Source organism: Zeus faber (assembly GCF_960531495.2).
Source record: "Zeus faber genome assembly, chromosome: 1".
Lineage (NCBI taxonomy): Eukaryota > Metazoa > Chordata > Actinopteri > Zeiformes > Zeidae > Zeus > Zeus faber.
In genome coordinates, this window is record NC_137193.1 from 2,603,128 (window position 1) to 2,619,156 (window position 16,029).

General features: G+C 49.8%; 1 protein-coding gene across 1 annotated transcript in view; it reads left to right on the forward strand.

The window, feature by feature from the left end:
* The window catches only part of LOC307240103 (chloride channel protein 1-like), a gene marked incomplete at both ends in the record, with an annotated part of 40,341 nt that extends 25,455 nt beyond the window's left edge, over positions 1-14,886 (forward strand). Inside the window, 12 exons of the mRNA XM_080013736.1 lie at positions 3,000-3,069; positions 3,142-3,252; positions 3,770-3,983; positions 6,443-6,576; positions 6,738-6,829; positions 6,967-7,056; positions 7,526-7,619; positions 7,753-7,835; positions 13,499-13,540; positions 13,916-14,020; positions 14,305-14,391; positions 14,641-14,886. Coding sequence (XP_079869862.1) covers positions 3,000-3,069; positions 3,142-3,252; positions 3,770-3,983; positions 6,443-6,576; positions 6,738-6,829; positions 6,967-7,056; positions 7,526-7,619; positions 7,753-7,835; positions 13,499-13,540; positions 13,916-14,020; positions 14,305-14,391; positions 14,641-14,886 — 1,368 coding nt within the window. The remainder of the gene's footprint in view (positions 1-2,999; positions 3,070-3,141; positions 3,253-3,769; positions 3,984-6,442; positions 6,577-6,737; positions 6,830-6,966; positions 7,057-7,525; positions 7,620-7,752; positions 7,836-13,498; positions 13,541-13,915; positions 14,021-14,304; positions 14,392-14,640) is intronic.
* Between the last annotated feature and the right edge of the window lie 1,143 nt (positions 14,887-16,029).

The window sequence follows — 16,029 nt, forward strand, 5'->3', positions numbered from 1 at the left end:
TGAAGATGATGATGATGATGATGAGGATGATGATCATAAGGAGGATGATTATGATGATGATGAGGATGATCATAAAGAGGATGATTGTGATGGTAATGATGATGAGGATGCAGATGGTGATGATGATGATGATGATGATGATGATGATGATGATGATGATGATGATGATGATGGGGATGATAATGATTGTGATGATGATGAGGGGTGATAAGGGGATGGTAGCTCAGGAGGTAGAGCTGGTGGTCTAGTAATCTGAAGGTTGCTGGTTGGATCCCAGGCTCCTCCTGCTAGCATGCTGTAGTGTCCTTGAGCAAGACACTTAACCCCTCATTGCTCCTGATGGCTGCGTCCGTCGCTCTTTGAATGATTGTAAGTGGCTTTGGATGAAAGCATCTGATCAATGAAATGTAATGTACTGTAATGTAGTTATAGTGTTATTATTATTATTATTATTATTATTATTATTAGTAGTAGTAGTAGTAGTAGTAGTAGTATTATTATTATTATTATTATTAGTAGTAGTAGTAGTTATAGTATTATTATTATTAGTAGTAGTAGTAGTAGTAGTAGTAGTAGTAGTAGTAGTAGTAGAGCTGTTGGTCTAGTGATGTAAAGGTTGCTGGTTGGATCCCAGGCTCCTCCTGCTAGCATGCTGTAGTGTCCTTGAGCAAGACACTTAACCCCTCATTGCTCCTGATGGCTGCGTCCGTCGCTCTTTGAATGATTGTAAGTGGCTTTGGATGAAAGCATCTGATCAATGAAATGTAATGTAATGTAGTTATAGTGTTATTATTATTATTATTATTATTATTATTATTAGAAGTAGTAGTAGTAGTAGTAGTAGTAGTATTAGTAGTAGAGCTGTTGGTCTAGTGATGTAAAGGTTGCTGGTTGGATCCCAGGCTCCTCCTGCTAACATGCTGTAGTGTCCTTGAGCAAGACACTTAACCCCTCATTGCTCCTGATGGCTGCGTCCGTCGCTGTTTGAATAATTGTAAGTCGCTTGATGATGATAAGGATGATAGCGATGATGAGGATGATGATCATGAGGAGGGTGATTTTTATGATGAGGATGATGATTGTGAGGAGGATGATGATGATGATTGTGATGGTAATGATGATGATGAGGATGCAGATGCGGATAATGAGGATTACGATGCTGAGGATGATGATGATGATGAGAAGGATGATGATGATCATGAGGAGGGTGGTTGTGATGATGCATATGCAGATGATGATAATGATGAGGATGAGGATGATGATGATGAGGATTATGATGCTGAGGAGGATGATTGTGATGGTGGTGATGATGCAGATGCTGATGATGAGAATGATGATCATGAGGAGGACGAATGTGATGGTAATGATGATGATGAGGATGCAGATTTGGATGATGTTGATGATGATGATGATGATGATAAAGAGGATGATTGTGATGTTATGATGATGATGATGATGATGATGATGATGATGATGATGATGAGGATGAGGATGCTGAGGAGGATGATTGTGATGATGATGATGAGGATGCAGATGCAAATGACGATGAGATGATGAGGATGATGATGATCATAAAGAGGATGATTGTGATGGTGATGATGATGATGATGATGAGGATGCAGATTCGGATGATGATTATGATGCGAGGAGGATGATCGTGATGGTGGTGATGATGATGATGATGATGATGCGGATGAGGATGATGATGAGGATGATGATCATAAGGAGGATGATTGTGATGATCATGAGGATGATGATGATCATGAGGAGGATGACGATGCGGATGATGATGATGATGATGATGCTGAGGAGGATGATCGTGATGATGATGATGATGATGATGATGATGATGATGATGATGATGATGATGCAGATGCAGATGCTAGTGATGATGATGAGGATGCAGATGCAGATGATGATGACGATGAGGATTATAATGCTGAGGAGGGTGATTGTGATGGTGGTGATGATGATGATGCTGATGATGAGGATGATGATGAGGATGCAGATGCTGCTGATGATGACAAGGATGATGAGGATGCAGATGCAGATGATGGTAATGATGATGCTGAGGATGATGATCATGAGGAGGATGATTGTAATGGTAATGATGATGATGATGAAGATGCACATTCGGATGATGATGATGAGGAGGAGGATTATGATGCTGAGGAGGGTGATTGTGATGGTGGTGATGATGAGGATGATGACAATGCAGATGATGATGATATGGATGATGATGAGGATGCAGATGATGATGAGGAGGAGGAGGAGGAGGAGGAGGAGGAGGAGGAGGAGGAGGAGGAGGAGGAGGAGGAGGAGGATTGTGATGATGATGATGATGATGATGATGATGATGATGATGGTGATGGTGATGATGATGATGATGATGATGATGATGATGATGATGATGATGATGCAGATTCTGATGACGGTGATGATGAGGATGATTGTGATGGTGATAATGATAATGGTGGTGATGGTAAGGCTGGAGAGTGTGTGCATGTTTGTTTTATTTCTGAGGACACCTGCAGGTGGCCCATCTCACCTGGCTCCACACACACACATCATCATTCATTTGTCAGAAAATCATGTTTTATTTCAGTTATTTGTGGATATTCAAGGGGCGTGGCCAGGTCAATGTTGCTGAGTTGATTGACAGCCTACATGCAGGTCAGGGTGCGTACACTCCTTGGTTACCATGGAAACGCTGCCCCGCCTCCCGTCCGTGCACAGCCCATGAGCATGATTCCAGCCCCGAGGCTTCAAATTGTCTCTTCAGAAAGCGACCGGTGACGTCACAGATGCGGCGGCCATTTTCTTTCGTACTTATTCTTTCAAGGCTGTAGTCTCTCAATCTGTCTCTCTCTCTCTCTCTCTCTCAATCTGTCTCTCTCTCTCTCTGTCTGTCTCTCTCTCTGTCTGTCTCTCTCCCTGTCTCTCTCTCTCTCTCTCTCTCTCTCTCTCTTTACATATAATAACACATTCTCCGTCTCCAGTTCTGGATGTCTGCCGTAGCCACCACTATGCCCATTCCCTCCGGAGCCTTCATGCCTGTCTTCATCCTGGGTAAACCACACCGGAATTACAATCAAACACATGAATTTCTTACGCTGAACATTAATAACTGAATGTGTTCAGGCGCTGCGTTCGGACGCCTGGTTGGGGAGGTGATGGCGGCCATGTTCCCCCATGGCATCATCTTCGACGGGATCCTGTATCGCATCATCCCAGGAGGCTATGCTGTGATCGGTCAGTCCTTCCCGGCTCCTGCCGCCCCACTCTCTGTTTCCTGCTGCTCCGCTTCCCGTTTCATGTTCTCCGACCTCGCCAGATTCACTGAAAACACTTCATTCTTCTGATGGAGTCCTTGTTGTTGTCATGTCATCAGTTTGCTAAACTGTCTATTGAGCAGATTGGTTGTCGCCAGGCCCCACCCCTTAGCACCAGGCCCCGCCCATTAACACCAGGCCCCACCCCATAGCATATCACGACAGCCCACAGCATCTCCTCCCCTTTCTAACCAACTGCTGCTTGAAGTTGTCCGGACCTCCGTTGGAATACATGTTTCCGCCTCCTATGTCCTGCTGCTCCACTTCCTCTTTCTTGTTTCTACTCTTCCTGTTTCCTGCTGCTCCACATGGCGATCACGTTTTGATGTGTTTTCTACACGAAACATATCGTATAATATATCCTTATTTCCTTCCTGACGGACGTTTTTCTTTCTCTGGTGGGTGGTGTTTCATCCCTGGCGGGTGGTGCTCAACAGGGGCAGCAGCACTGGCGGGTGCCGTCACTCACACCGTGTCCACGGCGGTGATCTGCCTGGAGCTGACGGGGCAGATCTCCCACATCCTGCCCATGATGGTGGCCGTCATCCTGGCCAACATGGTGGCCCAGGGACTGCAGCCCTCGCTCTACCACTCCATCATCCAGGTGAAGAAGCTACCCTACCTGCCTGAGCTGGGCTTCCCACACATCAGGTGGGTGGAACACCTCCTGGTCCTCTTCTGGTGGGTGGAGCACCTCCTGGTCCTCTTCTGGTGGGTGGAAGAACTCCTGGTCATACTTTTAGTGGGTCTGACAGGTAGAGGACCTCCTGGTCCTTCTTCTTACTGTTCAACACAATTAACTCTATGTAAAATCCTGATGCTGTTGCTGCTGCTGCTGCTGCTGCTGTTGCTGTTGCTGCTGCCGCTGCCGCTGCTGTTGCTGCTGCCGCTGCTGTTGCTGCTGCCGCTGCTGCCGCTGCCTCTGCCGCTGCCTCTGCCGCTGCCTCTGCCGCTGCCTCTGCCGCTGCTGCTATTGCTGCTGCTGCTGCTGCTGCTGCTGCTGCTGCTGCTGTTGCTACCATCGCTCCTACTAACGGACCCCGGGAGAAGTTTCCCAATTTCTTCATTGACGAAATTGACGACATAAGATCTCACATCACACCCCCAGACTCTGATCCCTTGGAGCCACATCATCCAGCCAGCCGCCTCCAGTAGTTTCAACCAGTGTCGTCCACTTAGCTGTCTGAAGCTGTCTCACATGCGAACCCTCCCTTAGACATTATACTGTAACGCCTTTTCAAGGACGTTTTGGTCACAACTTGCCCCTCGATTACAGCTATAATATATAGCTGGTGAACAAATGGAGTCGTCCCGTCCAGTTTTCAACATGCAATTGTGCAACCCCTTCTGAAGAAACCTAATCTATCCCCCAATGACCACAAAAACTCCAGGCCCATCTCCAAGCTACCACTTGCTGAAATGCTGTAAAAATGTGTCTTCTCCCACTTCCCTCCTGCTTGAACACATTCAACATTTTAGACAAATCACAGTCTGGTTTTAGAGCACCGCATAGTGCAGAATCCGCTCTGCTTAAGGTACATAACGACATCCTTCTCTCTGTCTGATTTGTGTGCCATTTTAGTCCTGCTAAATGTCAGCGCAGCGTTTAATGCAATCGACCATGAAATTATTTAAAAACGCCTGGAGGGCCAAGTTGTTCAGCAGGGCCCAGTGCTAAAATGGTCCTGGACATCCTACCTGGGAGAAAGAACCTTTTCAGTTAGAATAGGAAGCTGTTCTCTCTCCTCATCCCCTGTTCCCATTAAATGTGGCATCCCCCAAGGCTCAATTTTTAGGCCTCTTTTATTCTCATTATACTGTACATGCTTCCCCTTGGGTCTATCCTTGAGAAATACAATATTCTTCAGCTTCGCTCACTGAATAACCTCTTTAACTGCCTAGATGACATCAAATGCTGGATGACAAGGAACACTTCAACGAAATGAAAGCAAAACCGAAGTAATTACATTTGGCCCTCCTAGCTCTGTCACTAGCCTAAGAGATGCCCTTGGTCTTCTTGGGGTCTTTTTTGACACGTCTTATATTTTTCTTTAAAGTCAGTCATGTCATGAAGGGCAGCTTTTATCAGCTTTACCTCACAAGGACCTGGAAACAGCTATCCATGCTTTTATTACCTCTCAGCTGGACTACTGTCATTTCCTGTACGCGGGGTCCGTCCATTCCATCCTCTCTCGACTACAAATGGTTCAAAATGCAGCTGCTAGACTTTTAACTGGTCCAAAAAAAGACAAGACAAGACTCCTGTTCCGGCACACTTGCGTTGGTTACCAGAAAAAGACAGGATTGACTTGAAATTTTAACTATTTGTTTTCAAAGTCCTCAATGGATTAGCTCCACCAAACATTACTCATCTACTAATTCCCTGCTCTGCCCCCAGGTCACTTAGGTCCTCCTCACAACAACTCCTCTCAGTCCCCCACTCACACCTCCACATTAAGTCCTGCCCACCACCAACACTTTTACATCTAATTTAAAGACATATCATTTTTTGTTTTTCTACTAAGGTCCGAGTGCTTTTATGGGTTTTCCATTTTAGTCTTGCATTGTTTTTTGCGCTTTTATTTTTCTTTTGTTTTTTATCTTAATCCTGTGTTTAACTCGTACTTGTCATTCCAATTATTCATGTATTCCTGTATTGTCAATCCATCTGTCGCGACTGGAAAGCACTTGGGATGAACTAATAAAGTGGCTTGACTTAACTTCTGGTGGGTGGAGGATCTCCTGGTCCTTCTTCTCGTAATAATACTTGGGGGGTGGAGGACCTCCTGGTACTCTTCTGGTGGGTGGATGACCTCCTGGTCCTACTTCTAGCGGGTCTGATGGGTAGAAGGACCTCCTGGTCCCTCTTGTTGGACTGGGGGGTGGAACACGTCCTGGTCCTACTTCTAGTGGGCCTGATGGGTAAGAGACCCCTGATTTCTCCTGGTCTTCTTCTGGTGGGTGGAGAGGCTCCTGGTCCTTCTTCTGCTGGTTCAGATTAGTGATGAACGATTGATTCGTATTGAACAACTTGTCTAAATGACCGGGGAGTCTGGAGTCGCTGGTTTTGTTCCGTTTCTCTGTACCTCTGACGTGTGATTCCTCAGCAGCCAGTACAGCATTTTTGTGGAAGACATCATGGTGAGGAAGGTGAAGTTCATCTCCTCCAAATCCACCTACAGGGAGGTGCTGCACCTCCTGGACTCCACCTCACTCAACACCATCCCCCTGGTGGACGCCAAAGGTACCGCCCTCATACTGTCGGTATCAAAGGTCTCGTCGGACCAATGTCGCGTCCTGATTTCCCATTTCTACAAATCCAATATCTGGCGGCATCACCGCGGCAACCGACGACAAACCAAGCAGGTATTCACCCAAATCGAATATCACCTTTGTTCTCTCCAGACTCCATGATCCTGCTCGGCAGCATCGAGAGGCTGGAGCTGCTCGCTCTGTGTGACTGGTGGATGTCTGCGGAGCGGAGGAGGCTGATGGAGGTGCCACAAATATTAATACATCTGTCAAATGAAGGAGGCGTGTCAGCATGCGGCACATTCACCACCACAAGAAAAACACTTTGGCGCTTTGTCTCCCATCCCATAATAATCGACTTCCTCTCGCGGTCCTCGTCCAGGACCAGAGCGTCCTGGAGCAGAGCCAGAGCCGGAGCTGGGAAACATTCGCCTTCGTAGACGACGAGGAAGAGGAGGAGGAAGGAGAGAAGGTGGAGTCATGTTGTTTGTCCCTCCCTGTCCCTCCGCCTTTCGTCCCCATCCTCTGTCTGGTCCTACGTCCCTCTGTCCCTCGCTCTGGGCGTCCCTCCATCCATCCGTCCCTCTGTCCTTCTGTCCCTCCCTCAGTCTCTCCATCCATCCGTCCCTCCGTCCTTCTGTCCCTCCATCTGTCCTTCTGTCCATCCTTCCGTCCCTGAATTTATCCGTCCGCCCATCTCTCCGTCCCTCATCCAGAGCTCTCCGTCCCTCTGTCCCTCCGACCCTCTGTCCCTTCCATAGATAATATCAGGCTGAGTCTGGGTCACAACCCCATGCTGTGTTATCCTGTCTGTCTGTCTGTCTGTCTGTCTGTCTGTCTGTCTGTCTGTCTGTCTGTCTGTCTGTCTGTCTCTCTCTCTCTCTCTCTCTCTCTCTCTCTCTCATCCCTTCCTTTCTTCTCCTCTCTCTGCTGTTTTCCAGAGCATCCCAGTTCAGGAGGAGAGGAATGGACCCCTCCCCACGGCCAAACCCCAAGACCCCCCCAACCATCACCTCTCGCCCTCCCCCGATCCTGGTGAGGAGGGGGGGGGGGGGGGGTATTTGTATAAATAGTATAAATACCCCAAAACTAAAGTTCTTGAGTAGAACACCACCATGTCTCACTCCACCTTATCCCTTCTCTCCCTCCCTCCCTCTCTCTCTCTCAGATAAGGGTCCCCTCCAGTCCATGAGGAGGACACTCCAAAGTCTCTTCTCCTCTAAGGGCGGTCGAGTCAAGGGACAGACACAGGTAGTGTGTTTCAGAAGACAGGCAGACAGACAGACACACAGGCAGACAGACAGACACTCAGGCAGACAGACAGTAACTGGGGGTTGCAGGCAGACACACAGACTGGCACAGGCAGACAGAAGGACACGCAGGCAGGCGGGCGGGCGAGCGGGTGGACGGACAGACAGACACGCAGATGGGCAGGCGGGCGGACAGACAGGCACAGGCAGGCAGACAGAGAGACAGACAGAGAGACAGACAGACAGACACGCAGGCGGGCGGGCGGGCGGACAGACAGACGGGTGAGGGTGTGAGGCTACTGTGGCTGGTCGCTGTAGAAGCCTCGTCAGCAGCTTTGAGCAGAACCAGGTTTGTGTTGTGATGTTCATTCAACACCTGGAGGCTCCTCTCAACCTCCAACACTTGAATGGTTCCTCCTCAGCACTGAGGACTGAGGACTGAGTACTAAGGACTGAGTACTGAGTACTGAGGAGTGAGGACTGAGGACTGAGGAGTGAGGACTGAGTACTGAGTACTGAGTACTGAGTACTGAGGACTGAGTACTGAGGAGTGAGTACTGAGAACTGAGGAGTGAGGACTGACTACTGAGGACTGAGTACTGAGGACTGAGGACTGAGTACTGAGGAGTGAGGACTGAGTACTGAGGACTGAGTACTGAGGAGTGAGGAGTGAGGACTGAGGACTGAGGACTGAGTACTGAGGACTGGGGACTGAGTACTGAGGAGTGAGGACTGAGGAGTGAGGACTGAGTACTGAGGGGTGAGGACTGAGGAGTGAGGACTGAGGAGTGAGGACTGAGTACTGAGGACTAAGGACTGAGGACTGAGGAGTGAGGACTGAGTACTGAGTACTGAGGACTGAGGACTGAGGACTGAGGACTGAGTACTGAGGACTGAGGACTGAGGACTGAGTACTGAGTACTGAGGAGTGAGGACTGAGTACTGAGTACTAAGTACCGAGCACTGCGGACTGAGTACTGAGTACTGAGGACTGAGTACTGAGGATGGAGTACTGAGGACTGAGGACTGAGGACTGAGTACTGAGTACTGAGTAGTGAGTACTGAGTATTAAGTACTGAGGAATGAGGACTGAGTACTGAGTACTGAGTATTAAGTACTGAGTACTGAGGACTGAGTACTGAGGAGTGAGTACTAAGGAGTGAGGACTGAGTACTGAGGAGTAAGGACTGAGTAGAGTACTGAGTACTGAGTACTGAGGAGTGAGTACTGAGAAGTGAGGACTGAGTACTGAGTACTGAGTACTAAGTAGTGAATACTGAGGAGTGAGTACTGAGTATGAGGACTGGGTACTGAGTACTAAGTACAGAGTAGTGAATACTGAGGAGTGAGTACTGAGTTGTGAGGACTGAGTACTGAGTACTAAGTACTGAGGAGTGAGTACTGAGTAGTGAGGCCCGAGGTGTGGGGACTGAGGAGTAAGGACTGAGTAGTGAGGACTGAGTCGTGAATACTGAGGAGTGAGTACTGAGGAGTGAGTACCGAGGACTGAGAACTGAGTAGTAAGAACTGAGTAGAGAGGACTGAGGACTGAGGAATGAGTAGAGAATTCTGAGTACTGAGTACTGAGTACTGTAGGAGGTATTTGAGACAGAGTACCAGTAAAGTAGTGTTTAAACAAAACAACATCAGATAGAACAGGAAACTGTCATTGAGCCCCAGTGTTACAAGTTTAACTGGGGTTCAGTTTCCTACCATGAGTTACTACAAGTTACTACCAGTTACTACCAGCTCCTACCAGTTACTACCCGCTACCACCAGCTACTACAACTACCACCAGTTACTTCCAGTTACTACCAGTTACTATCAGCTACTTCCAGCTACTACCAGTTACTACCAGCTACTTCCAGCTACTACCAGTTACTACCAGCTACTACCAGTTACCCAGTAACTCCCAGTTATCAGTTACTATCAGTTACCCAGTTCCTACCAGTAACCCAGTTTCTCCCACTAAGCAGTTACTACCAGTTACTACCGGTTACTATCAGTTACTCCCAGTGTGAAACTAATAACAGTTTCCCTCAGTTGCGGCCCGTTACTACCAGTTACCCCAAGTTACTCTCAGTTACCAGCTACTACCAGTTACTACCGGTTACTACCAGTTACTACCAGTTACTACCAGTCACTACCAGTGACTACCAGTTACTACCAGCTACTACCGGCTACCACCACTTACCACAACTTACTACAAGTTACTACACGTTACTACCAGTTACTACCAGTTACTACAAGTTACCCGGTAACTCCAAGTCAGCAGCTTCTCCCAGTTGCTCTCAGTTGCTACCAGTTACCCCCAGGTACTTCCAGTTACAACCAGTTAGTGCCAGGTACTGCCAGTTACCAGCTACTACCAGTTACCAGCTATCACCAGTTACCACCAGCTACTACCAGCTACTGCCAGTTACTACGAGTTACTCCTAGCTACCCCCATTTACAACCAGCTACTACCAGCTACTCCCAGTTACTACCAGTTACTATCAGCTACTTCCAGCCACTACCAGTTACTACCAGCTACTTCCAGCTACTACCAGTTACTACCAGCTACTACCAGTTACCCAGTAACTCCCAGTTAGCAGTTACTATCAGTTACCCAGTTCCTACCAGTAACCCAGTTTCTCCCACTAAGCAGTTACTACCAGTTACTACCGGTTACTATCAGTTACTCCCAGTGTGAAACTAATAACAGTTTCCCTCAGTTGCGGCCCGTTACTACCAGTTACCCCAAGTTACTCTCAGTTACCAGCTACTACCAGTTACTACCGGTTACTACCAGTTACTACCAGTCACTACCGGTCACTACCAGTGACTACCAGTTACTACCAGCTACTACCGGCTACCACCACTTACCACAACTTACTACAAGTTACTACACGTTACTACCAGTTACTACCAGTTACTACAAGTTACCCGGTAACTCCAAGTCAGCAGCTTCTCCCAGTTGCTCTCAGTTGCTACCAGTTACCCCCAGTTACTTCCAGTTACAACCAGTTAGTGCCAGGTACTGCCAGTTACCAGCTACTACCAGTTACCAGCTATCACCAGTTACCACCAGAGACTACCAGCTACTGCCAGTTACTACGAGTTACTCCTAGCTACCCCCATTTAAAACCAGCTACTACCATCTACTCCCAGTTACTATCAGTTACTACCAGCTACTACCCATTCGTACCAGTTCCTACCAGTTTCTACCAGCGCCACTAACCAGTCCCTCAACCAGTCCTTCCACCAGTCACTCAACCAGTCCTTCAACCAGTCCTTCCACCAGTCACTCAACCAGTCCTTCAACCAGTCCTTCCACCAGTCACTCAACCAGTCCCTAAAGCAGTCCTTCAACCAGTCGTTCAACCAGTCGTTCAACCAGTCCTTCCACCAGTCACTCAACCAGTCCCTAAACCAGTCCCTAAACCAGTCCTTCAACCAGTCCTTCAACCAGTCCTTCCACCAGTCCTTCAACCAGTCCCTCAACCAGTCCTTCAACCAGTCCTTCCACCAGTCACTCAACCAGTCCCTAAACCAGTCCTTCAACCAGCCCTTCAACCAGTCCCTAAACCAGTCCTTCAACCAGTCCCTCAACCAGTCCTTCAACCAGTTCCTAATTCAGTCCCTAAACCAGTCCCTCAACCATTCCTTCAAACAGGCCTTTAACCAGTCCCTAAGCCAGTCCCTCAACCAGTCACTCAACAGTCCTTCAACTAGTCCTTCAACCAGTTCCTCAACCACTTCCTCAACCATTCCCTCAACCAGTCCTTCAACCAGTCCCTCATCCAGTCCTTCAACCAGTCCTTCAACCAGTTCCTAAACCAGTCCTTTATCCAGTACCTAAACCAGTCCCTAAACCAGTCCTTCAAACAGTCCTTCAACAACTCCCTCAACCACTTCCTTAACCAATCTTCAACCAGTCCCTAAACCAGTCCTTCAACCAGTCACTCAACCAGTCACTCAACCTGTCCTTCAACCAGTCCTTCAAACACTCCCTCAACCACTTCCTTAACCAGTCCTTCAACCTGTCACTCAACCAGTCCCTAAACCAGTCCTTCAACCAGTCACTCAACCAGTCCCTCAACCAGTCCCTCAACCAGTCCTTCAAACACTCCCTCAACCACTAACTTAACCAGTCCTTCAACCAGTTACTCAACCAGTCCCTAAACCAGTCCTTCAACCAGTCCTTCAACCAGTCCTTTAACCAGTCCTTCAACCACCACATCAACCAGTCCTTCAACCAGTCCCTAAACCAGTCCTTCAATCAGTCACTCAACCAGTCCCTAAACCAGTCCTTCAACCAGTCCTTCAACCACTCCCTCAACCACTACCTCAACCAGCCCTTCAACCAGTCCCTAAACAAGTCCTTCTACCAGTCCTTCAACCAGTCACTCAACCAGTCCTTCTACCAGTCCTTCAACCAGTCACTCAACCAGTCCCTAAACCAGTCCCTAAACCAGTCCTTCTACCAGTCCTTCAACCAGTCACTCAACCAGTCCCTAAACCAGTCCTTCAACCAGTCCTTCAACCACTCCCTCAACCACTACCTCAACCAGTCCTCCAACCAGTCCCTAAACCAGTCCTTCAACCAGTCCTTCAACCAGTCCTTCAACCAGTCCCTCAACCAGTCCCTCAACCAGTCCTTTATACATACATGCATCTCCATGTTTCCAGTAAGACAAGGCGTGACTCGCCGTCCTTCATCGTCTTTTCCTCGAGAGCCAGCGCTTGCAACTTGAAGGAGACGCAGCTGCAGGAGATTGAGGTAACGACAGGAGGACACGTTGCATTGGGCTCCACTGTAACAAGTCCTTCTGGTGCAGTGGGGTAAGAGATGGACCAGGAGGCGGGTGGACTGTGCTGGCGCTTATTTGAAAGGAAATGAAGACTTTGCTTTCACACAGCTCTGCAATGGGACCCCCGAGAGAAATTTAATTCCAAAAAACTTTTATTGTACATATTTTCATGTTGACGGTAACAATCAAAAGAAAGTATCCACATCACATTTTCCCTTTACCTAATAGTAGTAAATTATAACGTAATATACATGAAATAAATAAATAATCCAAAATGCAGCAGCAACACATCATTCAGAGAGCTCCTGCACCTGGTGCCGCCTGTCTGTGGGGGTTCCCCAGGGACAGGGTGGCCCGACGACACCGGACCTCCATACACACCGAGCAGGCCGTCCAGGAGCTCCTCCCCCACCCGGCAGGGAGCCCCTCCACACCGAGCGCCTTGTCCGGTGGCAGCCCCTGAGGAGGCTGTGCAGAAGACCTCCCGCAGTCCTCCGCCCTATTGGGGGCAGTGTCGAAACCCACCACCGGCCTCCTCCGCTCAGGGTCAGTGTCTCATCAGGGGGGCAGGCCTGCACCCTCCTCTGAGCCGCTGCACCCTCCTCTGAGCCAGGTTATACAAAAAACCTAAAGGCCCCCAAATTAAAGAAAAGCATTCTGAAAATAAAAAGCAGTTCACCATGCTCTCAGCTCACGGACGTGCGGAGAGAGAGAGAGAGAGACAGACAGACAGACAGACAGACAGACAGACAGACAGACAGACTGACTGACTGACTGACTGACTGACTGACTGACTGACTGACTGACTGACAGACAGGGCAAACACGTGTCATCTCTCCTCCTTCTTTCTCTTTCTTTCCTCCATTTTCAGGACCCCTCCCCTCCTCCAGAAGACACCATGACACCAGAGGAGGTAAAGTAGCTTTGGATGGATGGAGGGAGGGGTGGAGGGATGAATAGATGGGTGGGTGGATGGATGGATGGGTTGAGTGAATGGAGGAATGAATGGATTCGTGGGTGGATGGATGGATGGATGGATTCGTCAGTGGGTGGGGATGGGTGTGGGTGGGGTGGATGGATAAATGGGTGGATGGGTGGGTGGATGGATGGGTGAAGGGATGGATGGAAGGATGGATTGGTGGGTGGGGTGGATGGAGCGGGTGGGTGCGGTGTATGGGTGGATTTGTAATGTCCTTGTTAAATACTCTGTGAACAAGTCTTCAAGGTCTTCAAGGCCTTGGGTTTCCAGGACCTTTCCATGCTCCACTGACTCTGTCCCCCCCTACAGGTCAAAGCCTGGGAGGATGTGGAGATGGACAAACCCATGGAGACGGAGCAGATCCGCATCGACCCATCCCCCTTTCAGCTGGTGGAGAGGACCTCCCTGCACAAGGTGGGTGGAGGTGACGTCCCCGCCTAGGGTGGGTGGAGAGGACCTCCCTGCACAATGTGGGTGGAGGGGATCCCCGCCCAGCATGGTAGGAGGGGACATCCTCTCCGAGGGTGGGTGGAGAGGACCTCCCTGTACAAGGTAGGTGGCGGCATCCCCGCTCAGGGTGGATGGAGGGGATGTTCTTGCACAAGGTGGGTGGAGGAGACGTCCCGGCCCAGGGTGGGTGGAAGGGACAGCCCTGATTGGTTGATTGATTTGTTGATTGATCCATTCCTTCTCCTCAGACCCACTCCCTGTTCTCTTTACTGGGACTGAGCCACGCCTACGTCACCAGCATCGGCAAACTGGTGGGAGTGGTGGCCCTGAAGGAGGTAAGGGGGTGGAGGCTTATTTTCTAATCCCGCACACTCCCTCCATCTCTCCCTCTCTCCACCTCCACCCTACCCCCATACCCTCCCTCCCTTCTCTCCCTCTCTCCACCTCCACCCCACCCCATACCCTCCCTCCATCTCTCCCTCTCTCCACCTCCACGCCACCCCCCCAACACTCCCTCCATCTCTCCCTCACCTCCATCCTGTCCTTTGTCACGCTCGCTCATCACACCATCCTCCCTCCTCCAGCTCCAGAAGGCCATTGAGGGCTCCACCCACTCGGGCGCTAGGCTCCACCCCCCGCTGGCCAGCTTCCGTGACATCAGCAGCCGTCACGCTGACCCCAACCCCCCCCTGCCCCCCCCTTCCATCCCCTCCTCCTCCTCCTCCTCCACCTCTCCTGCCCCCTCGCTCTCCCTCCCGGCCCCCGACGACTCCACCCTTCCCTCGCTGCCCAGACGTGAGGAAGAGGAAGAGGAAGAGCCCATGGTTTGAGGGGCGGAGCTAATAAAGTCTTATCCACAGATGCCTCGCATGCGCTACAGGGGCAGGGCGTGGTTCCTCCAGGGCGTGGTTCCTCCAGGGCGTGGTTCCTCTCCTTTTGTTGAAGTCAGCACCAGTGTTGGAGTTCTCAAACCCGCCAGGACTTTTACTTTGAAAAAGCTCTGGTATTTGTTGACAGGCGGTGACGGAGGCTCCGGCGCGGAGCAGGAAGTAGTGAAGTGGAAACGCTAAATTGCGCTTTCTGAGCTGCGAGTACGTCCTCACGTGATGTCGGGCCCCGCAGCGCTGTGGCCCCTCTTCACCCATTCATCTCCATCTATTGGTCTGTCGTTGACGTTTCCCTCTTTCAGGGCGGTGCAGCGGAACCCACCCACACCAAACCAATGAGTTGTATTCGGGGGAAGCCCAGATACGCTGCGCCCCCAGTTTGATTCACAACGGAGCATATCTGTAGGAGAAGTCTGCGCGGAGAAATGGGGCACCGAGCAACCAATACGCACCACAGCCGGCGGTGGCTATGGGCAGGGGTGGAGGCTGGAGTCCACCCAAGCACCACCCAAACGTGCGTCCTGCCCGCCCAATTAGAAGTTGACAAAATCGCTCCCAGGTTTGTATCGGGTTGAGACGCGGGGCAATAGGAAGTAACGCTGCGTTCCACGGGAACCGGAGGACTGCCCCGCCCCGCCCCGCCCTGCACCGCCTCGCGGTGGAGCTGTGAAATGTGGTTGATGGGGGTCTGCGGCGACATCGTGGAGTAAAATGTCAGTTATCGTTCATTTCCATTTTTTGGCTTGTTTTTCGCGTTGGTGCAATCGCTGCGGCTAACCTGGTCCCTGTGCAAAGCTAGCTGCAGCTTCAGTTTTCATGAGTATTATCATTACTATTATTAAAAAAAAAAAAAACATTAAAAATACTTTGGATTTAAGTTTTTATTTTATCATAATCGCTGTGTCAGAGCGAGGTGTTTGAACTGGTTTTAACCCGAAACCAGTTTGTGTGGATGTTTCCCACAGCTCCTGGATGCCGAGGACCAGCGGCGTTAGCCATTTGTAAAATGTCAAGAGGACCAAGATGGCGGCCCAGCCCCGTTGGTTGAAAAGGAGCTTGACATGGAAAAGGAGGTTGTGGTGGGTG